We start from the raw sequence: 24,877 nt of genomic DNA on the forward strand, positions 1-24,877 counted from the left end.
TAAGACATAATATTTGCATTGGTTATATAATTTAAATTATATATTAAAACATTAAGTGAGAATTATAGATCACCTCTATAAATTAGATAATGTAATTGTATTTATTCTAAAGAACAATTTCCTAAGTGCACACAAAAACTCCCTTTTACCTTAATTCTTGGTGTATTTAAATCTCTACATCATAATTTGGAAAACAGATTCTAAAACAAGTGAGGGCTATGAGGTTCACAGAGCTATGCGCAAATACAAGACCTTGAGGAAGAGGTCATTTGCACATCTACTCCCACGGTGATTAGCGAGGCTAAGACACACCATCATCCTCACAAGTGCTAAACACTACCAATGCTTACTTCAAGGAAAAATGAGGATGCAAACTTCTGCTAACTGAAAAGCATTCCTCCGTTTCATTTAAGAGCCATCAAGTGTTGAATCTGTACTACTCTATGATATTCTAAACATTATCTTCCAAGTCAGGCATAAAGAGTTACTGACGTCTTTAGTTTTCACGCAATTCTAGTCAGCAAAGGCAGACATTAAGATACCACAATCAGTCAAATTAAAATATCCAATTATTTAGCTTGCTTCACTGATAAAAATATACCTGCAATCCATTTAAACTTGTTATCTAAAAATCAGATTAATTTTCCCATAACTTTGTACAAAGGCTTCAATACTCTATTCCATCCCTACATTCCATCAATTCCATTTCTTACAATTTACAAACTACCCAAGGTCACTGTTTTCAAGGTTCCTGAATGAATTTTGCATTGCTATTTACACTATGACAATAATTTTCATCTAATATAGGAATTCACACATTGATCAGAGCAACAAAAGTGAAAACTTAGAGCTGGGGCTGAAGAACGTAACCTTTCTAAACCACAGCAGCACGGCTGATAACAGCAGTCTCTTCGGACAGTTCCAAGAGTGTGTAGTACCTCAGCTCCCTGGCCCAGCACAATTCTGAAGCACACATTACTAAATAAACAATGGAGATAAAGCCTGAGTGTGTGCCCCGCCCCCTCACAGAGTCCCGGTCAACCGAGGACCTCTAGTGCTTTAGAGCTCGAACTTCATCTTCCGGCTTTCGATGAGTTGAGTCCATCACTGCACTATTTAGCAGGGATTTGTTTACTAAGTGCCGCTCAATGTTCCTTAGTACTTCCCCAGTACTCTCTGCCCACATCATCTTTTTTAAAAAATACAGACGCTGGGGGGTTGGAGATTTAGCTCAGTGGTAGAGCACTTGCCTAGCAAGCGCAAGGCCCCGGGTTCGGTCCCCAGCTCCGAAGGGGGGAAAAAAAATACAGACGCTGAAGCTTCATGTAAGGCTACAAGCACTTTCACGGTGGCACCCTTGTAATCTCAGGCTAAAGTAGGACTGCAGAGTTCAAGACTAACTAACCAGTGTGACACAGAGACCAGGCGAGACCACACAGTCTGAAAACAGGGCTGTGTTAATTCAAACAAATATGTTTAATTTCACATGTAAAATAAATATACATCAATAAAAACAAACCTACAGACAAAACAGCAATAGCCATGAGCTAACTTCAGAGGGAAAGAGTTAAACAGACCAAATTTTTAATTTGGTCCAATTTCATTCTGTTTACAGAATTTTTATCACAACCAGATACAACAAAGCTGGGGACAAAAGAACTTCCTAGTTCACAACTCAGCAGTCTTACAGGAACTTTACACCACAGCTAACAGGTTGACATGAAGTACGTTCACTGCAGACAAAGTTCAGGACTCCTGCAAGGCGTGATGTCTTCTACCCGACAGGCTCCTAACAAAGGATATGGCGGTGTTTGTCTGTTTGTAGCCAGGGTCTCACTAGAAAGCCCTGGTTGCCCTGGAATTTGCTGTGCAGATGAGACTGGCTTAAACTCACAGAGCTCAGCTTGCCTCTGCTCTCTCTCTAGAATGATAAGACTACGGCACAGGCCGCCAAACCTGGCAGTATGACAGTTGAAGGATTACTTTTCCTCTTTCCTCCTTCTATTAAATACAAAAATCATACTTTTGAACTTAATTTCCTAAGTTTCGATTTTAACTTCTTTAAACAGAGAGAGAGAAAAGACCATACAAGTTCTCACTAGGAAAGAAAAGTAAAGGATTGGTGACAGCATTCAACCCTTCCAAAGATGCGAACAGATCCCACATACATAGAACAGTGGGTACTCTTCTGCTTCTTACATAACTAAAAGACAGGATCTCATATCTCCCACAACCAAACACACACCATATTTTCAGAACTCTGGTACAAAAGTCAGAAGGATTAAACTTTAAATTAGTCTATAATTAAACAGGCTCTGAGACTCTAGCAAACATCCAATAAGATGGGCACACTATTTCTGAACACCCTAAAATGCTATTTTTGTGCACTGTCCACCCAATCTTAGTGTTGCTATAAGACAGGAAGAGACTACAGAATTTCCAAACTCAGAGTAATGGTCAGTGCAGAACACAAAGTGACCACTTGACCCCAGGTTACAAACTGACTATTCTGAATGCCTGACTTTCAATTCTCAGCCTCGGAAAGAAAGCCCCACCCCGCATGTTTTAGAAACCCAGAAAAAATCCCAGCTATAGCACTACAGAATAAACTGAGCCAAAAATTTACATGCATATCATGGACATTCCATGATATAAAGTGGATATATGCTCAGTTTTAGTCATTACTTTAAACTTGTTACAAATCACTTAATAATTATGACACGTTTCTAAGCTCGCCAAGAAGTACGTTATTTTTTTCCCGTCACTGTGTCCTGTATATCTAATTTCTCTATAGAAACAAATCTTCAATAAAAAGTGCTATTACATGATGTTCTAAATGTATCATAGTTTATTTTATTCTAGATTTTTTTATTTGGGTGTATTTGTGTGTTTTCATTAAGCATATGTCTGTGTCTGTATGAAAGCGTGAAGGTACCCAAAGACACCAGAAGAGGGGATGCTGTAGCCTGAGCTAGAGTTACAGCTGGCTTCAAGCAGCCTAACGAGTGTTGGGGACCAGACCCACGTCCTGTGAGAGGGCAGTAAGTGTTCTTAATCACTGAGCCATTTCACCAGCCCCTGAAAGTATATTTTCAATAGTTGACAGCATATCTCTTTGTATCTCACAGATACATTTGTGCAAAGCCTACTTCAACTTAATGTTGGGCTAAACAAGAAACCATTAATTTAGGAAAGTCCTCCTAAGCCATATTCTCATATTTTCTTCACCTATGAATAGAAGAGACTTAAGAACATTTGTGCTGATGAGTTCAACATCAAATCCTAGGAATCAAATTGGTAATTAGTCATAAAAAATATGGTAATTAGTCATAAAAATCTCATTCAACTGTTTGACTTAATTAAATCACGCTGATTTTCTGCACAGAGACCCAGAATCAGCATTGCTCCCTTCAGGCACAGACTGGAAGCCCAAGGCAGGGACACACACACTGAAAGCACAGCCTGACGTAGCAAGACTTTAGACTTAAGGCTCAGCAGGTCGGGGAGTCTACTTCATTGACTGAGAAGGTCTTACTGGGACAGAGCACTTAAACTGAGCTTTAAGGATCAACGCAGTTTTGTCTGAGAATCAAGAGGTAAAGGGGCAAAGGGCATTCCAGGCAGAGGCAGAACAATGTGTGCAAAAGGCACAGTCACAAAAGGGAATACGGTGTTTACAGAGATGAGGCGTGTCTGTGACTCAATCACCAAATGTCAAGATGGAGAATGGCTCCTGTGCGTGCTTTAGGAGGAACTGAAAAGCTCGCTCCTCTTCCACGTGTGCATGCGACAGCTTCACTCCCTATCTAGGCTGCACTCAAATTTACCACCCTGCCATGGCCTCACATACACTGGAACTGCAGGTGTGAACACATCTTTTAATAATCACTGAAACATTATAAAAACTATGTAGGCTCAACTAGGGACTATCAGTGCTCATTTGTGTTTCTCATACCTGTACTGCATTACGCATCCTCCTATAAAAACCTGTCAAATATATACTCTCCAACACTATAAATTACATAGATTTATAATAAACTAACAGGAGCACATACTACTTGATGGTACTTTATTGCTATAGTATTTTATCTGCAGAATTCAAATGAAAGTTATTAAAGAAGCCAGGTTTGAATTCCCATCTTTTAAACTGAAAAGTCTATGGCTAAATTCAGCCACCTGTCCTAAACAATGCACACACGCTAGACAAACGTTAACTGTTATTACTAACACCTGAAAGCAGTTGGATATAAATTGACTCTTTTTGGTTCCTTATCACAGGCATACATACATGAAGGACAGAGACACATGCCAAATCTCCAGTCTCTTTCAAAATTCAAAATATAATAGAGCCAAGTTGAAGAACTAACTGGGAACTACAGCATCTGACTGTCATATAACATGGTTTCTTTTTAAAAATAAATACCAAGTTCTAACTGGTTCTGCATGATGCAAATCTCCCCCTTCCCGTCTCTCTACTCGCCAGCACTTGTCTCGGGTATGGGGCCACAGCTGAGCTGAGAGCCGACGGAGAGCATCAACCCTTCTCAATCAATTTCTCAATCAATCAGACCTTGTTGTCTCTAGACAGTAAATAACTGCACCTTATTTTATATTCTTGTTTTAAAATTGATTGTAAACAGTATCCTTAAAAAAAAAAAAAAAAAAAAAACTACCAGCCCTGGTAACTCCTTCACTCAGTCAGCAAAGGCAGAAAGGAGGCCTCCAGTTTGAGGCCAGTCTGTTCTGTGTAGTAAGTTTTAGGCTAGTCAGGATTACCTAGCAACACCCTGTGTCCAAACAATAAATAAATAAAATGTTAGTGATAAACAATAATAATCTCGAAGTCAAAGCAGCCGCTGCCTCTAGACAGCTCACTGGTTTATTTTAAACCTGTACTAATTTTCTGTTAATAAGCTTTATTTGGTCAGCAGTAGTTTAAGAGCTGGGGGGGGGGGGGCAGACACAACCCCCCCCCCTGGCCATCAAGATTAGCTGAAAACTGGAACTGTCTGGGACAGTTCAGCATCATAGCCCTTACTGTGCCTCCCGAGCTTGGCGGTCTTCAGCACTTGACCACCTTGTTGTTTAGAGTAGCACTGACCAGGAGGCTGTATGTGGGAGGAGTCAGGAGGATATGTATATGATTAAATGCACTGTGTGATTCCACAAAAGCATAAACCATAAAGGAGAATGGCAAGCCGCTAGAACCTGTTTACTTCATATTTAACTTTTCACTTAACCATTTGATTTCAAACTAAAACTAAGATCCGAGATATAAGTTACTATATGCATCTTGTTATAAGATTAGTTCCGAAACATTTATAATAAATGTTCATACCAATTGTGTTTACAGAGAAACAGTTTAAAAAAAACAAAACCAAGGAAACCGTCCCAAAGAAGCATTCCATGAATCAGGTAATAGGTGCCAAACCTCCAGCCTCTCTGCTCACCCAGGACGAGCGCTAACATATGAGAGGAGCAGAGAGGCTGGGGCTGTAGACGGTGATAAAATACAGCACCAAGGAACATGAACCGGTACAAAACTGCCTATCTATCCAGACAATGGGTTTAGTATGAACCTAATCCTTTTACTATTTTTACATTCCAGGCCTCCTAAAAGGAGACAGCTCACGTTTGGCTGCCTGCTGTCAACTTTTTATCTTTCTCTTGACTACTTAAAAAAGATCTGTCTTCCTACTTTTGCCTTCCTGGCATCATGGAAAAAGTCCAATACCTTACTCGCTCGGCTATCAGGAGAGCCTCGACTATTGAAATGCCCCAGCAAGCGCGTCAGAACCTCCAGAACCTCTTTATCAATTTCTGCCTCATCTTGATATGTCTGCTGCTGATCTGCATCATTGTGATGCTTCTGTGACAAGCTGTCGCCACCCCAGACCTGCACCATGCCAACGCAGCTTAGAACCTGGCCCTCCACCACGAGGGAGGCAGTGCCGCCGCCTTCCTGCTGGAACACGGTCATGACTAAGAGTGAGACTGAGGGTAGCCAGTGTGATCATCGGCTGGATCTTGTAAACTTTACCACGACCTAGTGTGCACAATGTAGCTGCCCGTTTCCTCAGTGTGGTCATAAATGTCTTTCCTAAATATTTCTGACAATGAAGTATGAATTTTAATTTTGAAACAGCACTACAAAAAAAGTTCACTATCTATACCCAGCACTAGAAAGTTCAACTTATAGCTTCAGTTTGGGGAATAAATGAAATTTAAACTGCGTTGCCAGCACTTTTTTTTTTTAATAGGAACTAAATATTCTTCAGGTCTGCACAAAGTAGAAAATAATAATTTAAATGAAGTGTTCTTATTCAAAATAGCTCACTGGGTCCTCACATAGACGACGATGACGATGACCATGACGATGACGATGACGATGATTCAGAAGTTGTGGTCATTACTGTCAGAACACATACCTTGAAAAAAGGTTGTGCCCTTTTTCTAAACACTAATATTTTTAAGCTTATGAGAGTCAAATAGGGAAATGTAAAAACATATTCTCATATAAAAATCTTCACTAATTTTTCCACTAATTGTGGAATTCAAGCACATTTACATTAACCACAAATGTGCTCTCTCTAGGGTTTGACCAGCAAGCAAGAACATCTTACTGTGTGGTTGCGATAATCACTAAAACACCAGAACCTCACCCGAAGGTTGGCTTGGCACGTATCTCCTGGGGTATGCCGGGCTTCTCCAGATAATAAATGATAACAACAAACAACGGACAGCTGTGCTGGGGTCCAGCTCTTTTCCTGCATCCCCCAGAGAGGAGAGGCTTGCTTTCCTAACTTAAGAACTAGAGATTCTATTTTACAATCCTTACTAATCACGGTTTCAATTTCCCTTTCTAAATTCCTAATATCTCTCAATAAATACTAAAAGATTAGGAGCTAAAAACTGTATTGGAAAACATTCACCAAAATTTAGTTAACTTAAGTTATCCAAGTACAAAACAGTTTACACCTCTCCTGTGCACTCCCACAGTGTTAAGTCCAGCTCAAGGCATTCTACCAACACAACAGCTATTAGGAGAGTTATAATTAGATATATTTTCCAAATGATTACTACGAAGATACGGCGCATCAGTATTCACTTTGGTCCCTAACAGAGCAGCTGAAGGCATGCTGATTCGAACTGCTCGAATCCCTGATAGAAAGGGAGATGTCTGGCTTCAGAAATTATCTAAAGAGTAGCCCACAAAGGAGTCCCATGTTAATAGGGCTCTCTTCAGAAAAGGCTGGGGGTGGGGGTGCCCATCACAGAATCTATAAAACATGGATGACATAATCTCTAAATCAATGTTCCCTTTGTGATGCTATGACCCTTTCATACAGTTCCTCATGTTGCGGTGAAACCCAACAATAAAATTATTTTTGTTGCTATTCCATAACTGTAATTTTGCCTCCACTATGAATTGCGAATATTTGTGGAGACAGAGGTTTGCGTGAGGGGTTGCAACCCACAGGTTGAGAAGCACTGGTGAATGGTCTGTGGAATTATGTACAAGTTCTGTAGTTGCCATGCTGAGAGGAAAAGGAAGGTGAAAAGCGCCTGGCCCTTTACATTCTCACTATCACACCAACTGTCAACTCATAAGTTCTTCTCATCAAACATTTAATGTTTAATGCCTTTTACATTTCAGTAGTTAAATGTTTATCTGTAAAATGCAATAAGAATGGCCTATATTCAGATGGGATTATGATTTTGGTGCAATTGCTATCGGATTAAATGCTATTACTATAAAATGTTGTCATTATAAAGAGTTTTGTGTTGTAAAGGGCAGAGTGGGGGGGCACTTTCCCCAAATAAAGTAGAAATCAAGATTTCCTAAGACAAACATGAGAGAGTGGACGTACATACAACAGTACTGCTTAGCCTCTGGTTATTTTGAATCTTCTGGCAAAGCAGGAAAGCAATCAGTCACATTAGAAGATCTGGTTATATGCTATACCAGGTTTTTAATATCTTGAAAGTACATGATAATCCATATAGACATAGAAATAGAGATACAGACAAAGCAAGTCACAGAGCATGTATCCACTAGTAGACACTTCAAGCTACCCACTGTGTCACAAACTACAACCGCATGTCATGGTCACCTTCTCAGTATGCACATTGTCTCAGCTGGAGAGTTAAAGACAAAACAGCATGCAAAAATAATGAAACTGAAAATTTTTTTCTTTTCAAAGAACATAAAACAAGCTACAAGCCAGACTTTGTTCATTCACAATTCATTTTAAAGAAAAAAGTCTTTTATGTTTTTTAACCAAAATCTTCATTTAAAAAAACAGAAAATTCTCCACTAACATGATTGAGAATACCTTAACTGATCAAACCACTTTATGATTTATATAAAGACAAATTTTTTTTATTAACTTGAGTATTTCTTATTTACATTTCGATTGTTATTCCCTTTCCCGGTTTCCGGGCAAACATCCTCCTAATCCCTCCCCCTCCCCTTCTTTATGGGTGTTCCCCTTCCCACCCTCCCCCCATTGCCCTCCCCCCAACAATCTACGTTCACTGGGGGTTCAGTCTTAGCAGGACCCAGGGCTTCCCCTTCCACTGGTGATCTTACTAGGATATTCAATGCTACCTATGAGGTCAGAGTCCAGGGTCAGTCCATGTATAGTCTTTAGGTAGTGGCTTAGTCCCTGGAAGCTCTAGTTGCTTGGCATTGTTGTTCATAAGGGGTCTCGAGCCCCTTCAAGCTCTTCCAGTTCTTTCTCTGATTCCTTCAACGGGGTCCTATTCTCAGTTCAGTGGTTTGCTGCTGGCATTCGCCTCTGTATTTGCTGTATTCTGGCTGTGTCTCTCAGGGGAGATCTACATCCAGCTCCTGTCGGCCTGCACTTTGCTTCATCCATCTTGTCTAATTGGGTGGCTGTATATGTATGGGCCACATGTGGGCAGGCTCTGAATGGGTGTTCCTTCAGTCTCTGTTTTTAATCTTTTGCCTCTCTATTCCCTGCCAAGGGTATTCTTGTTCCCCTTTTTAAAGAAGGAGTGAAGCATTCACATTTTGATCATCCGTCTTGAGTTTCATGTGTTCTATGCATCTAGGGTAATTCAAGCATTTGGGCTAATAGCCACTTATCAATGAGTGCATACCATGTGTGTTTTTCTGTGATTGGGTTACCTCACTCAGGATGATATTTTCCAGTTCCAACCATTTGTCTATTCCATTGTGTAAATGTACCACCTTTTCTGTATCCATTCCTCTGCTGAAGGGCATCTGGGTTCTTTCCAGCTTCTGGCTATTATAAATAAGGCTGCTATGAACATAGTAGAGCACGTAAGACAAAATTTCATGTCCATTTTTTAACAGCTACAGCCCAGGGAACATGAGAAAATACAAAGTTAGCAATATAGTTCACTACTTAACCACCATGGGGCAGATCCACTGTGAGCTTAAGAGAATCTAATGGTTACTGTATGTGTCGAGGAGATCTACATTCTCACACCCCTCCTTGAAAACAAGGAATGAAAAGGGGCACATTTAAATTAGGCATTCTCTCCTAAACAAAGTCAAGACTATCACAACCTTACAGAGACAATTTGGAGTATTATGGGTGAGATACCAAAACGCAAAGAAAAAAAGCCAAGACTAGTGGTGAACTACATCCTAAACCAAATAAAGGTAGATGGTTTTCTTCAACCACAGAGGAAAAGGCTTCGAGTATTACACCACCTCCCCTCTCTGGATGGTTTAGCGCAGTGATTCTCAACCCCCCTAATGCTGCGACCCTTTAATACAGTCTCTCATGTTGTGACCTCCCAACCACATAATTTTGCTACTGTTATAAAACATAATGTAAACATCTGTGTTTTCCGATAGTCTTAGGTGACCCTGTGAGCCATTCAACCACTCAAAGTAGTTGGGACCCATAGGTTGAGAAACACTGCTCCAAATTGTATAGGAGTTTCTCCCTCTACTGTGTTCTACGAAGATTCAAAACTGAGCATTGTTCTCCTTAGTGCATATCTTATCAAGAAATTTACCTACTAGCATGTTATTCCATAGACCTAACAGGGATTAATACACCATGTTTCTCTGTATGTGGTTATGTAGTCCCTTTAAACTAATTCAATAAATCTTGATGTTCCATTCATTTCTTGAAAATTGCAGCTGACTTATAAGCTTAAATACAAAGAAAGCATTATCAACATAGTACAAATAGCTGGGTTCCACCTTCTCATTTTATAGAAGGCCCAAAGAAATTAAACGCCAGGTCAAAAGACACCTGAGTTCTCAGCTACACCAGACCAAGTCCCCAAAGAGTCTACAAAAGTCCTACCAAAGAAATGAGTACACAGCCATGTTTACTAATATTCATAGCGACTAGAAATAAGCGCGGCCTAGAAATCCACCAACCTGTAAGCATGTAAGAAAATGTGGTACATGTATGCAATTCAACTTTATTTGACCATAAAGAAAAATTAAATCATGGCATCTGCAGAAAACAAATGGGACTTGAAATCACTACATTCATCAAATGTGGCATCCCAGACAAATACCACATGCTTTCTCTCATATTTGTAATCGAGACTTTAATTCTTGTATATGTGAGGGTTAACAGTTCTGAAACTGGAAAGGTCTAAGCTAGAGGAAGAATAAAAAGAGGATAGCAGAATATATGTGACAGAGCAAAGGGAAAAGGGAAAGGGGAGATGGTAGGACAGAAGTGGGCTGAGGGGAATCATAGGACCAAGAAAAGGAATATATGAAAATCCTATAATGAAATAAACACTTTGTATGCAGGTTAAAAGAAATAAAAAATTAACTTATGAAGAAAAAATTATCTAGGTTCTAAATGTGACATAATCAGAAAAAAGTCCATGACCTATTTGTTCAAATTCCTTTTCTTTCTATGACTCCATGTTAGCTTCTGTTTGTTTCACATTTCCTTAGACTGGACAAATTTAATTTTTATGCCTACTTAACAAGTGAGACAATAAAGGCCAAGTTAAGTACAATATTTAAGATTATCGTGTTAATTCATCTCAAAGGATTTGTAAGCTTTCTAAACAGTGCGTCAATTTTATGGCACTTACACTCATTAACTTGTGAGAGCTGGAGAACGAGCCTGGGGTGCAGTCGTGCACTTACTGCAATGAACAGAACAACCACTGGGGGGAGGCAAACACTAGGTTTTGAGCCTTACCTGCATTGGTGTCTCACTTCCTTGCTGAAACTCTTCAGTTTGTGGCTGTTGCCAAGGAGCTAAACTGTAAGAATCCTCTGTGGTTCTGCCTTCCAATGGGTTTGTCCGTAACTGCTCTGTAAGCCACATCTGAGTCCTCACAGAAGGTTGAATGGGAACTCCACCTACTGCCTGCTGGCCCAGCATTAAATACTTTGGAGACTCAAAAGCCTCTGAGCCTGTCACAATGGGCTTGCTCTCAGGTAAGGCACTGTATGTCATGTCTAAAGTCTGTCTCCTGAGAGCAGAGGAAGACACTCTGACATCATCTTTGTTGCAGCTCTCAAATTTATACTTGCAGTCCAGAGTTGATGACCGTTTTTTGTTCATTTCCTTGTCTTCCAGCTTAAGCATCTCCATACTGTCATGTAAGCTACTAGGCCCAAAGGTCCTTAAGTGGGACGTGAAAGCCTTGCCCTTCCCTGTCTTCTCCAGGACATTCCTCAACTCTTGCGTGTATGCAATGCCACTCTGGTTGCGGTTCTCTGGGGCAGTAAGCTTGGACAGAGATGACCATTTCCTCAGGGGCCTGAAGTCCTTCATGTCTAGGGAGGAGTCCCGCTCCCCTCTGCCGTGGTCTCCCAGTGTCTGCATGAGATTAGTACTCCATTTAGAGCCATCTGACGGTAGATTTTCCCTGTGTTTGGAAACTGGAGCACTGGAGTTAGATGGCATCACATGGGCTGTGGGAAGAGTAACCAGCGATCGACTAGGCTTGAAGGATAGTGTGCCACTTGAAGTTGAATGGTCTGCAACAAGAGAAGACGGCCGAGTCAGTTCCAACCAACAGGTTAAAGACGGGATAAACACAAAACGCCAAAGTAACATCTGAGTGTGGCTTCTCAGCGTGGATTTCTGGCATTCTTCCTCAGAATGAGGAAACAGCTAGTACTGTTATAACTAAGTTATCAGACACAAGGCAACATCAACATACTTGCTAACATTCTCCTCCCTCCCCCGGCCACCTCTCTCTAGTGTTCCCTCCTCTGCTCCCACGAGAGTCGTCTTCTATGGCCGTGCCTATACCTGTTCACTCTTGAAGGACAGGTGAGTTTCCTTAGGGTTACTGCTGTAGGGTTCTAGAGAGGGATAATTTACAGAGCACGCACACTCCTCATCAGTGCTACCCGCTGAAGACAATACCTTCCCCTCCCCTAACTGGACAGTGATTGGAGCTCAGGGAGCAGTGGTGTCTAAAGAGCCCTAGTCCCCTAGCTACCTACCGTTCATTATCTGCCTAGAGGGCCTGGGCAGGGACGTTCACTGGCCCTTCTTCCCTCTCCCTACCCCACCCGTGACAGAATGCTGCAGGCACAATCTTGCACAGGTCTTGTGCAATGGTGATGTCAGAGTCTCAAGAGCATTCCGATCCACTCCACTCCTTCTCTGGCTCCTACACCCTTTCAGTCCTCTTCTGCAATATGCCCTGAGCCTTGAAGTAGGCGACAAAGAATTCCTGTTGTGGCTGAGCATTTAGCAGTCCCTTATTCTCAGGACTCTGACCAGTTCTAAGTCTCTGCAGTTATTGCTACCTACTGCAAAAACAGGGGCTTCTCCAACCAAAGCTGACAGTAGCACTTAACCTTTGGATACACTGGACACATACATCATGGATACAAACCTATGGACTGATGGACACATCATTAGCAGAAAATAGCAGAAAAACAGCAGCAACTTCCCCTCTAGGGCCAAAGGTGTTTGACCAAGATGGTGGTAATTGGCGTGAATTCCCTCCAATGGGGCAGGCCTACAAACTGATCCGAGAGCGCATGCTCCCCTACTACTGACATGCATTACTGCACCAGAAGGCACAGTGTCCTGGCCTGTCAGTCGTGCAGCACTTGTGTCTGCAGCCTGTCTAGCAGTAGAGAGCTGAAGACAGAGCTGAAGAGTGGGAAGGAGGCTTCCATCCCAGTTCCAGCTTGATTTCTCAGCATCCTGAGACCAATGCCTATGAAGTCTCTCTAGCAACACAGTTCAATCAGTGCTGAGGAGTTAGCAACAGTAAATTGACTGTAGCCTTCCAGGGCCTACATGACCTCCTAGACCACATGAGCACAACCCTGGAACTGAGGTTTCTGTTGACTACCCACTGGTTTCCAGGGGCATCATCATCTATTCGCAGTATCCTTTTCACATTTTCATGTCTGAAACCGAGTGGCTGGGCCTCCCACAATCCCTTCAGCCAAGGAAAACCTGGCTTTCACATTTTACTTTCCATGAGGTCTTAATTTCTCTTCTGGGAATAGAGTTTTATTACTTGGCCATATTTCTACTCAAGAGACTGAAATATCTCCAGAACACTGTTAGAGAAGTGCGAATACTACACCAGGTGATAGTCTACTTTCCATGATACTGAAGACACTGAAACCTAATCACCAGGTTTAGCTGCCTCTTGGGGACCAGCAATGTGCCATTTTCCTAACTGCTTTGGTAGCTTGGTATTTCTCAGTTGCATAAAGGATCAATAATTGGCAATAAAAGCCACTTCATCGGGTTAAATTTTTAATGTCTTTTGTCTGTTTGAGAAAGAGACTCATGTAACCCAGAAACGCTGAACTAGCTATGTAACCAAGGATCATCTTGAACCTCTGATCTCCTGCCTTCCCCTCTAAGAATTACAAGTGGACAGCACTGTATGTTTTGTGAGGTGCTTGGGGGGAAGCCAGGGCTCACCTCACCAACTGGGCCACTTCCTTACCACTACTCTTGAATTCACTAAAAATCTGAATGCAACCAAAATATTGTGTCTGTAGAATATGATCTTAAGGACAAAAGCTACTCCTAGAAGTTCCTTGCTAGGAATTCTCAAGCCTTAGCATGCAAAAAGGTTACCTGGAATATGCTCTTACACCAATCATAATCAGTCCTGGTAAATGGGCCTCAGAAATAGCACTTAAACAAGCATTCTACTGCTCAATTCATGAAAACACCACTCCCCTGGGTATGACTCCAGTTCTAAAGTCTTCAAGCTTACATATTCCAAAGTCAACCACAACCAATATCCACAGTTTTAAGATAAATATAAGAATTTATCTTAAAACTTACTATAACTTAATATAACATTTAGAGTTCATTATCATCAAAATTAAAAATCAGAAGCTGGTCTATTTTTACACATGCATACATTCTTAACATGCACATACAGGACATGAATAAACAAACAAGGCCTCACATATATGACAGCATGAGCATCTGGGGGCTGACTGTTATTTCTGAGGCAAAAGATTCATCTAGAAACTGTTAATTGTGTTGATCCTTTAAAAATAACATTTGCCCAGGAAATCTAATTAAAGATAAATACAAGGTAATTCCTGGTACGCTTTAAATTGCTTTACTTAAACACAAATCTCAAATGCAAGTTACTGCGATGTAATCTAGCCCACATTTAAATTCCATCAGAGGAGTCTGAAACTGGCTGGAAGCAGTTTTAATCTGAAACTGGCTGGAAGCAGTTTTAATCTGAAACTGGCTGGAAGCAGTGCTTCTACAAACTCGGGAACAGCGTTTGAACGCTCAGGAGACCGTAAAGAGCCAGTGATGGCCACTAAGACCATTTAAGGACATCACTGTAACCTAGCAATGTAAATGAATTACATTTCAGATAACATTTCTGACGTTTTAACAAAATCTCAACTTTCTGTTTCAAAAGTGTATTATTTTATCTGTGAGCACACTGATTCTTATCTTCTCATATATAGAAACTTCCCCTCCTCTGCATCTTTTCTGATCTATTTTTCCTATAGCAAAAATGAATTAAGTGCAAAAAAAAAATTCTGTCTTAGATCCAACTGATAATAATCATGAGTTTTAATTAAAAATAAAATCTCAAATCAAGACATTCTGGTTTAAAATATAGTAGCACAATTAGACAATATGAATAATACTTTAATCACAGGGCAATGATTTTCACACACAAGAACAAGCTTTATTTTTCTCTAACTTTCTTGCTAATGCTGTACTCGTAGGGTACTGCATGTAACATCTGGGAAGAACACTTTTGAAGCTGATGTCTGTGCAGGTGAGGGGCTGGCACAGGATAAGGCAAGGCCTGTGATCAGGCAGGGAAAGAGTAAGGCAGGCACAGAGTTCTGAAGAGAGGAGAGAGAGGAGAAAGAAGAGAAGAACCAAGATGGAGGCAGAGAAGGACGACCCAGATCTGTGTGGCCTGATGAAATGAATATTTCATAACGGATGGATCTCTGTAGGACAACTGTCTTATCTAGGTGGGCAGTTTATATCATTACCAATTGGTTGTGAGTTTATCGTACAGATCTTTTATGGAGTTTGAATTTACTGATAAATCTGATTGTTAAATTACAAACTTATTGAGTTTTGATTTTAACGGTTACTGGGAGTTGTGACTCTAACCACAGGGGTTGGATGCTGGGACTGTGAGCGGAGTCTGCAGCATGAGCGCTGCAAGAGGGCGGCTGCTGCTGGGCTCAGGGGGTAGCTGAGCGGTGTGGGGTAGAGATCGGGAGCTTAGCAGTTGAGATGCTTTGCTGATTAAGATAAAAATGTCCTGCAGGTACCATGCAGCCCACCAGACCTGGCACTAGCGCAGGATGGTAGCTTTTTTTATATATTTACTACAACACATTTTTACACCACAAATAATACCTTCCTTTTTAAATTAATACTTTAAGTAATCTGTATTTTTAGGTAAATTTTCTTAAATATTCTGTGTGTGCTTTGACCTACAGGCATTTGCAATTTAAGAAGGGACCCACAGATTATGTTAGCTAACCCAGCATAGGACTCAAAATAGAATCCTGGGCTGTTTCTCAATCCAGTGTTGCTAGACAACACCAGACAACACTCCGGTCTTCTCTCCTCCATGTCCTTTCCAAGCATAGGCACATGGGAAGGAGGGGTGTTCAAAAGAAAAGCCACAGAGTGAGATGTGGGGAATGTCGGCTCCGCTGCTGGAACACTGGGCCCTCTGGACACATTACCACACTGCTCTGAGTTAAAATGGTTGGGTTTTACCCCAGGATCTCACGGATAAAATTTTAATCATATATCGAGTATATTATATTGAAAATATATGGCTTTTCTGTTCAGTTGGTTTTAAGATAAGGTCTAGCTAGTATATAGATGAAGTTTATTTTAAACTTTCTTTGTATCCCATTCTGGTTGGATTTCACAATCCCCCTGCCTCAGGTTTCCAAGTCTGACAGAGATGTATGCTACCACACCTAGCATAGAAGACATTTTCACTCCTGTTACGACCACAAGTGCTGTGACATCTCAAAGTCATTAGTATTGATGACCCATGCCTGTAACCCCTTGGCTATATATTGTGTTCAAGCCAGCCTGGGATACATACGACCTTGCCCAAAAAACAGGAAGAGAAGGTACAGTTTTGGGGTTTTGGTTTTTTAAGATTTGGGATGTGTGTGTGTGTGTGTGTGTGTGTGTGTGTGTGTGTGTGTGTGTGTGTGTGTGTCTTTTTTAATCACCTGAGTGATCTCATTTGCTGCTGCTTCAGTCTCTTCTTGTGAACAAGTTACCATCAACTGCTACTCAAATACACCAACAATCCCTTGACATCCAATTTAGCTTTTCTATGACCTATCAGTCACACTAGCACATAAACCCCAGTACTCCTCTCACTCCCAGACTCTGATCAAGCTGATCTCTCCACCAATACTACATTTCCCTGAGCCTGCCCAGACAGCACCTACCATCTTCTGACTGCTTAAACATCATTCTGTGAGTTTCTCCTATAATGCACAAGACAGATGTTTGTTACCAACCAGGAGAAATAGCTGCTTCATTTCTAACAATTAGATAGCACTGGATCTAACACACAGGAGACACTAAGGCACAGCTAAGCAAATACGTGACTGAGGAAACTCTTACCTCAGAGAGAGCCCTAGATTTTGCCCTAAGATGAAAACAATGTATCAAGTGATCCTCTCATAGAAATATACAGAATGAGCTGGAAACACTTCACTGATAATGACCTATTATCAGTATAAACATTTAATGAAGATATGATTAACAAGACTTTATTTTTTTGGATCTGTTTATTTAAAATAAATGAAATTAATTAGAGAAGCCTATCATCCCCAAGAAAATTAGCACAGGAAATTGGCAAAAAACAAAAACTTGTCTTCTATCTGTAGCTTTCTTTACTATAAGTGTTCTTTAAAAATAACCCAAAAATTACTACTAAAGGTTGTGCGGGATAGTAAGGACAAAGTGAGGTTGTGTTGTGTTTTACAGACAAATAAACTGCCTGAAACCACACCTAGCAGGAGTCATGCCATTTGTTTGGGACAGTTCAATGTTTGTTGACTGGCTTTATACATGTAGTATATAAAGCAATGAATCAAAACAAAAAGACTAATACATGTAGTTTTATCTAGAGTCAAAAGTTGAACTGGCATTTAGTGTATAGATAATCTTCAACTATAACTGTCTTATAAAGAGAAGTAATGACTGGAATAAATTAGACCCTAAGTAAATTACAGTGGTTAAATCTCTGAATTATAAGACATGGTAGAGTATTGTTTGGACAAAACAACCAACAAAAGGCTTGAAGAAAGCTTATAAAGTACTTTGTGGAATGTTTTATTTGAAATTTTTAAGTAAGTTCAGATTACATTTGGTAACACTTAAACAAAATGTACATTGTTTAGAAAATTAATATGACAATACATGCCCTGGGAGGGACTTCTCAAGTCAGGGCTGTAGTAAAAAGCCGTGACTAGAAAAAGAAGCTAAGTCCTCCAGAGGCTGTTGCAGACATGTTCTGTAGTATATGTTGAACACAGGTAGATTAGCTGTGGGCACAGCTTAATGGTCAGACATTGCCCAATGTGTGCAAAGCCCTAGGTCAACCCCCAGTACCAAAGAAAGAAGAAAAATTAGGTAAGCAAGCTTAGGTTAATTTTATAAATAATAAAAATATGGGCTCCTGGCTAATAGATGACAATTTATGGAACCAAGGACTGAGTGTGTGAAGCATATACATCACTTTCATACAACATGTCATAAAGCAGCCCAGCGAACAGTGTACTAAAGCTCACGTTATACTAGACGTCCATCTATAAACTGTGTCCTAACACAAGGTTACTCACGGCATTCAGCAATTCTCCATAGTAGTTATTTTTAGGCCTTACTAAAAAGATATGCCATGAAGCAAATTTAATAATGAAAAAGGACATTTATAAATCAACCTTTGGACTTGGAGACATCTGTCAAAGAACACAGGGAACCACAACACAGCCCAGCTCTCACACAACAGGAATCATGAAAGGCATAACAACAATTCAGAAGAGGAAATATACGCCAAGAATCAAGTGTTACATCACAAAAGACAGGCAGCTTATGAGCAAGTTTATCTGGGCTCACATTGCAGAGGGCTGAGTCCAGAATGGCAGAGCAGAGGCGAGGTCACAGCAGAAAGCTGAGAGCTCACATCTTAAACCACAGGCACACGCACAGCATGAACTGAAGTGGCTCCAGGTTTGAACCATCAAAAACCACCCCTGCTGACCCACCTCCTCCAGCAAGGCCACACCTCCTTGCCTACACAAGCAGCACCACTAGAGACCAAGTGTTCAAACATCTGAGCCTATGAGGCCATTCTCTTTCAAACTACTATGTAAAATTCATCATTCAAGCCACAATTCTGATTCATTTTCCATAGAAATGTCAAGCTTCCGTTACCCATATTCAGTCTTCTATCTCATTCGTAGTCACAATTCTTCATATTCCTTATCCTTCCTAAAATGTCTACCCTACTTGCATTGTCTTCGCATCTTGAAGGCTTTACCATATAGGAAGAATAAGCAAATAATACTATCTTCTAGGACAGTGGTTCTCAACCTGTGGTCAGGACCCCTTTAGGGCATCAAATGCTCTGCAAATCAGATATTTACACTGTAATTCATTAAAGTGGCAAAACCACAGTTATGAAGTAGCTTGGAAGTGAAAGCACAAACTAATAATGGAAGTTTGATAATAACAACAATGATAATAGTAATAATGCACAGGAAAAATCAGGAGTTCTGGGAAACTATGAAAACTACAGTCTCCTCGGTGAAGGCTGTTGAATGTTCTGCTAGTCACTGTTAGGAAGACAGCAGCACCCCAGTCTCTACAGGCCCTGAGATACACGAAAGACATTTTAAAGTTCTCTTAGCTAAACTGAGAAAAGAAGGCTTCAGGCTGGAGAGCTCTGGAGTTCTCTGATAATAGTATATTCTCTGTATAATCAATTCTCTGATTAACAGTATATTCTCTGTATAATCAGTTCTCTGATTAATAGTATATTCTCTGTATAATCGATTAATAGTATATTCTCTGTATAATCGATTAACAGTATATTCTCTGTATAATCAGTTCTCTGGTTAATATGTTCTTTTGAGCTTAAGGAATTCACTCGGCAATTATTGAGCTTTTAAGTCAACTCTTCAAGAGCTACATAACTTTTCTCTAGACTTCAAGTCATTATCTGAGACGGCATTACACTGGAACCTCTAAAATTAAGGAAGAGAAAAAGCTACTTAAGACACAAACATTGAAGACAACCTTAAGGAAACAGAGCATTCACTCTGCAACTTCTAGACCCCTGTTCTGTCATCTCTGCCACATCAGTATGTTTATTAATAACTTTTAAAGTTTATTAATGAGAATGACCAAAAACATTGTTAAAAGTTTCAAGCCCAGAACCCCTGCTTTATTTTTAAATTCAATTGAATTCCAACGACCCCCTAGCACTTTTCATGCTCCTCTGTACTCTTTTCAGCCTCATACGATGTATAAAATGTCACGGATTGAACAGCGTCTGTTAATATGTCACATCCTACTTAAGATACATTAAAATCGTTCTCTCTCTCTCTCTCTCTCTCTCTCTCTCTCTCTCGTATCTGTCTGTTCTCCCCCCACCCCCACACATGTAAATATGAATTCATTTGAAAGTCAGTGTTTTGCAGATGAAATCAAAATGAAGATATCAGATAGAATTAGGCAGACACAAATGCCACTGACTGGTGTTTTCAAATCCCATTTACCTTATAAGGAGAAGAAAGCAAGATCTAAAGACAAAGGGGTCATGAAAAAAAGACAAATACCAGGAAAGGATGCCACAGGCTGCCAGAAACTGGGATGCTTTCCCCTAAGGCCTTCAGAGGGAAGGGCTTCCCAACATCCTGTTTTTAGACAGTCTCTGAAACCTTCAAGGAAGTAAGGTGACTCTTCCCTACTGATCTGCACAGACACGGACTACAGAGCAGGGACTTCAAGGAAGTAAGGTGACTCTTCCCTACTGATCTGCACAGACACAGACTACAGAGCAGGGCTTCACAACAGCAGCCTGTAAACCTGAAGTGCAGCGCCCGCCATTCTAAGGCCTCCTGGGCCCTTAGATTGTTCTGATCTAGGGTTTAGCTACATGGGGCCTTCTAACAAATTTAACAATTTAGGGTAAAGGGGCAAGGTAGCCCCTGGCTACCTGCAACTCACAAATATCTGCCTGCCTATGTCTCTCAGGTCCTGGGATTAACAATGGGCCATCATGCCCAAATGCTAACAATGGTTTAAGTTACTAATTTGATAATTCCAAATATTTTCTTTCTTATCTTCATATGACTGTTTTTCTTTCCATTTTTTTTTTTTAAAACTGTGTTCTAGGACCCAGTTCTTCCTACCTCAGTTAAACTATAATGAAAACACCCTCAAAGCTCTGCCCCCCTTCAGATGTGTATCTCCTAGATAATTCAAAATCCTCTAAAGGTATAATGACAATTGATCAATCAAGTGCAACTGTGGTGCATTCAAATGGCACCGCCCCATAGGCTCAAGTATTTGAGTAGTTGACAGAACTGTTGGGAAGAATTGGGGTGTGGTCTTGTTGAGGAGGGTGAGTCAGTCACTGGAGCAGGCGTGAGGTACAAGTGACTCCAGCCCTTCCCACTCTCTGCCTCTTAGTTAGAGCCCAAGATGTGCGCTCTCAGCCACTGTTCCAGCAGCTTACTGCCCATGACCTCTGCTCCCCAACCATACATACTAACCCTCCAGAACTGTAAGCTCTAACCTCTCTCTTAGTAATTGCCTCCGTCATCGGGAGCCTCATCAAAGCAACAGAAAGTAAGTAATACAGTAATAAGTGGCAAAAGAAGTTTCATCTGTCATGATGAATGCACTACTCCGGTTGAGCAGTGATACTATGGAAGGATGTATATGTGTGGCGATAAAGAGTATATGGGAAATCACTTTAGTCCTCAATCAACCTTATGCGTGCTCTGGAAATGCATAGCTGAAAATAAAAATCTTTTTTGAGTGCAAGGGTAAATGGAATATAAACAGAGAATTTAATTTGATATTTCATTTATAGCAATACTGGATGTTACCAGCAACCTAAATATTCCTTATAATCTTCAGAACTGTCTCTTGAATAACCTCACTCACACCGTTCTCCATAAGCTTACCTTCCACGCTGTCAGAACAGGAAGTGCCAATGCCAGTGTCTCCACTGTCAGACGTTATGCTGTGTCTCCGGATATGGTTATTTCGGGGGTTAGATGGAACAGCTGTGGCCTGCCATAATGATTCATTACCAGGTAACCATGCTGATGAATAGTCCGAGCCTGGAAGGAAAAACACACCACTAAGACACGGGTGACATCTGTCTGAAAAGACACCACTAAGACATGGGTGACATCTGAAAATACACCACTAAGACATGGGCGACATCTGTCTGAAAATACACCACTAAGACACGGGCGACATCTGTCTGAAAATACACCACTAAGGCACGGGCAACATCTGTCTGAAAATACACCACTAAGACACGGGCGACATCTGTCTGAAAAAGTTCAACAACCAAACTAACAAACTCCGTTATTCTAACTGCCGAGCTTCTCTCTGCTTCTAGTTCCTGAACTGCTAAAGATGGACTATGTCTGACTTAAACCATAATCTGGGGCTGGGAATGGTAGCACATGCCTTGAACCCCAGGACTCAGAGGCAGAGACAGGCAGATCTCACAGCTGAGTTTGAAGACAGCTTAGTCTACATAGCAAGCTCCAGGACAACCAGAAATACCTAGTGAGACCCCGTCTCAAAAAAATAAAAAACCAAAATCAGCAAACCCAATTTGGCCTTATGTGCTAGTGCACAACCATAGTCCCAGCTATAATCCTTGCACTCGGGAAACGCACACAGAGAGACAGAGAGCTCTGGGGCAGCTTCAACTACACAAGGCCAGAGAGCTCCACTAGACTACTAAAACAGGGTCTCAAAAACAGACAAAAGGAAAAAGAAACCAGAAACACTGAATTTACAGAGGGTCTACATGAATCCTATTCCATGACCAACAGAAACTGAATGCATTCATCATAAAAGACAAACCTACTCTAACCTAGCCACTTCAAATATCATTTTATTTTCAAAAGAATTTTTTGTTTCTTTATCATTTGCTAAATGATTTACTAAAACTTCATTTAAAAATTCCAAGTAAAAAAAACAATTAAAAATGCACAAAATTAGCCCAAGCCAAAGTCTATCCATCTCAGTGAATGTCTGTACAGTTAGAACAGTCACTCCCAAGCTGCAGAGCTCCACGCTTGATTTCACACTCTCCATACTGATACATTTCTATGTATTTACCCTCTATCAAATCCAACCAAACAGACATAAACAACTCAGAGTTAATACAGAAAACAATTAGCTTCTGCTAAAATTCTAGCTATTACAGTCAGACAGTCTCAAAGTTCGACTGATTCATCGTAAGTGATTCATCCTGTTCATTCATTCCTGTTTGGAAGAAAGGATTGCCCATCCCAGAGCAGGTAAGAACAAGTCAAAGTGGTTAGGATACAGTAATCCCTAAAGGCTTTACTAAGGGGAAGTTTGGTTTGATTTTGTTTGTTTGTTTGTTTGTTTTGTTTTGTGAGGACTGGAAAGACCAGTTGTGTAAATGTCTTTTCCACAGTCTCACAGTTTAACTATATGGTACATAAATCTTGGACAAGATCAGATGTGAGTCATGGTTAATTTTGTATGTGAACTTGACTGTGTCACTGGACCATAGGGTGCTTACATATTTGGACAAACACTTTCTAAAACAAATTTGATAACATGTTTTTAGAGAAAGAGAGAAAGATTATGAGTCCAAGTGTGCAAGGGCATGTACTACCTACCACAGTGTTTATGTGGAGGTCAGGAGACAAGGAGCAGACATTGTTTTTTCTTACACCATGTGGGTTCTGGGGAATCACACTAAAGTTTTCAGGCTTAGGTGCAAGTGCCTTTACCTGCTGAGCCATCTCTCTGGACAGTCATTTCTGTAAGAATATTCTTGGTTTGGGGTAGGTAACATTGACATTAATAGACATGGTGAATGACTCTGCTGTCTTCAATGTGGGCAAACTTTATCCAATCAGCTAAATGCTTGAATAGACAAAAAGTTTAATTGGGGAACTTTTTTACATGCCTTTTGACCCCTGAACTAAAACACTGGCTTTCCCTGAGTTTAGATTTGAATTGGAGCAGAAGTTCTTCTTGGGTGTGGAGCCAACAGCAGAACAATACTCTCAGCACGTTTAGTCTCCTGCTCGCCAGCTCGCCAGATCTGAGGTCTTTGTCAGTACATCTAAGCCAGCTCCTAGAATCATCATCTCCTATTGGATCAATAGAACTAGGGAATCTCTAAGAGAACAATGACCAGAATCTACACTTTCCCTCACTGCACTTCAACATCACCTGTTTAGCAGAGCAAATACCTCAATACCTGGGATCTAGCATATACTAAAAATATTAAAAATCTATAAAAAAAGATAAAAATAATAGTAAGTCTAAAACATTGTACCTTCACTTCTTGAAACTCTGACTTGTATCTTGGAATAACAAAAGAATACAAGTGTTCCCTGACTTAAAATGCATTATATTCTGATAAGCTTTTCATAAATTTAAAATATCACAAGTACTCTTCCAAACACCCATGCTCAGTGGCACCGCACACTGTAGAGTATCATCTTCCTTCTGCATAGTCAGCTGACTGAGCTTCAACTACAAGTAGTACTCCACTAGTACCAGGAAAGATAAACTTTGAAGGCAGCCCCTACTACGTATCCAGCATTCTTGCATCAGGTCCAGCTATCACATAGTAGGGACCTTCTGTGTAGATCATGGCCTCTCCTTAATTAGTTGCTCAGATACTTAGCTTCGTCATCTCCTTCAGTAGCCTGCAACCTTATAAGATGCACTTCAGACTTGTACTCAAGAACATAAAAATGGACCACTATGAAATGAGTGAAGTCATCAACTGTCACCGAAAAGCATTAAAAGCAGTGTAAATATATTTCAATGCCACCTCAAAAAAATAAAAATTAGACAAAGAAAAATGAAAACCCAAGAAATACACAGATGGATGAAAAAATGATAAAAAAATTCAAGCCCACTGATATTAATGTGAAATTCAAAAGACAGCCTAGCCAAGATACTGAAACAAAGAATAAAATACACTCCCATATACTCCTAAAGATAGTGTTAATGTGTGCAGGAGTATCAGAAGAAAGGTTTGCAAGGTCTAGTCCAGCCTGGGCTACACAGGGAAACTCCCCCTCGCCCCCCCCCACACTCTTAACCCCCTACCCCCAAAAGAGTGATTCTCTGGACAAAAGACAGTTATTAACAAATAT

General features: G+C 40.5%; 2 protein-coding genes across 2 annotated transcripts in view; one reads left to right on the forward strand and one right to left on the reverse strand.

Annotated features, from left to right (window-relative positions):
* Cep85l (centrosomal protein 85 like) overlaps nt 1–24,877 on the reverse strand; it is a 155,736-nt gene that overhangs the window by 52,370 nt on the left and 78,489 nt on the right. The window contains exons 2-3 of the mRNA XM_032888299.1: nt 21,665–21,823; nt 11,181–11,968 (exon numbers count right to left, since the gene is read on the reverse strand). Coding sequence (XP_032744190.1) covers nt 11,181–11,968; nt 21,665–21,823 — 947 coding nt within the window. The remainder of the gene's footprint in view (nt 1–11,180; nt 11,969–21,664; nt 21,824–24,877) is intronic.
* Nucleotides 5,613–7,754, forward strand: Pln (phospholamban). The gene has a single exon (XM_032888298.1). The coding sequence runs from the start codon at nt 5,717–5,719 to the stop codon at nt 5,873–5,875; it is 159 nt and encodes a 52-aa protein (XP_032744189.1). The 5' UTR covers nt 5,613–5,716; the 3' UTR covers nt 5,876–7,754.

This window comes from Rattus rattus, chromosome 18 (assembly GCF_011064425.1).
Source record: "Rattus rattus isolate New Zealand chromosome 18, Rrattus_CSIRO_v1, whole genome shotgun sequence".
NCBI lineage: Eukaryota > Metazoa > Chordata > Mammalia > Rodentia > Muridae > Rattus > Rattus rattus.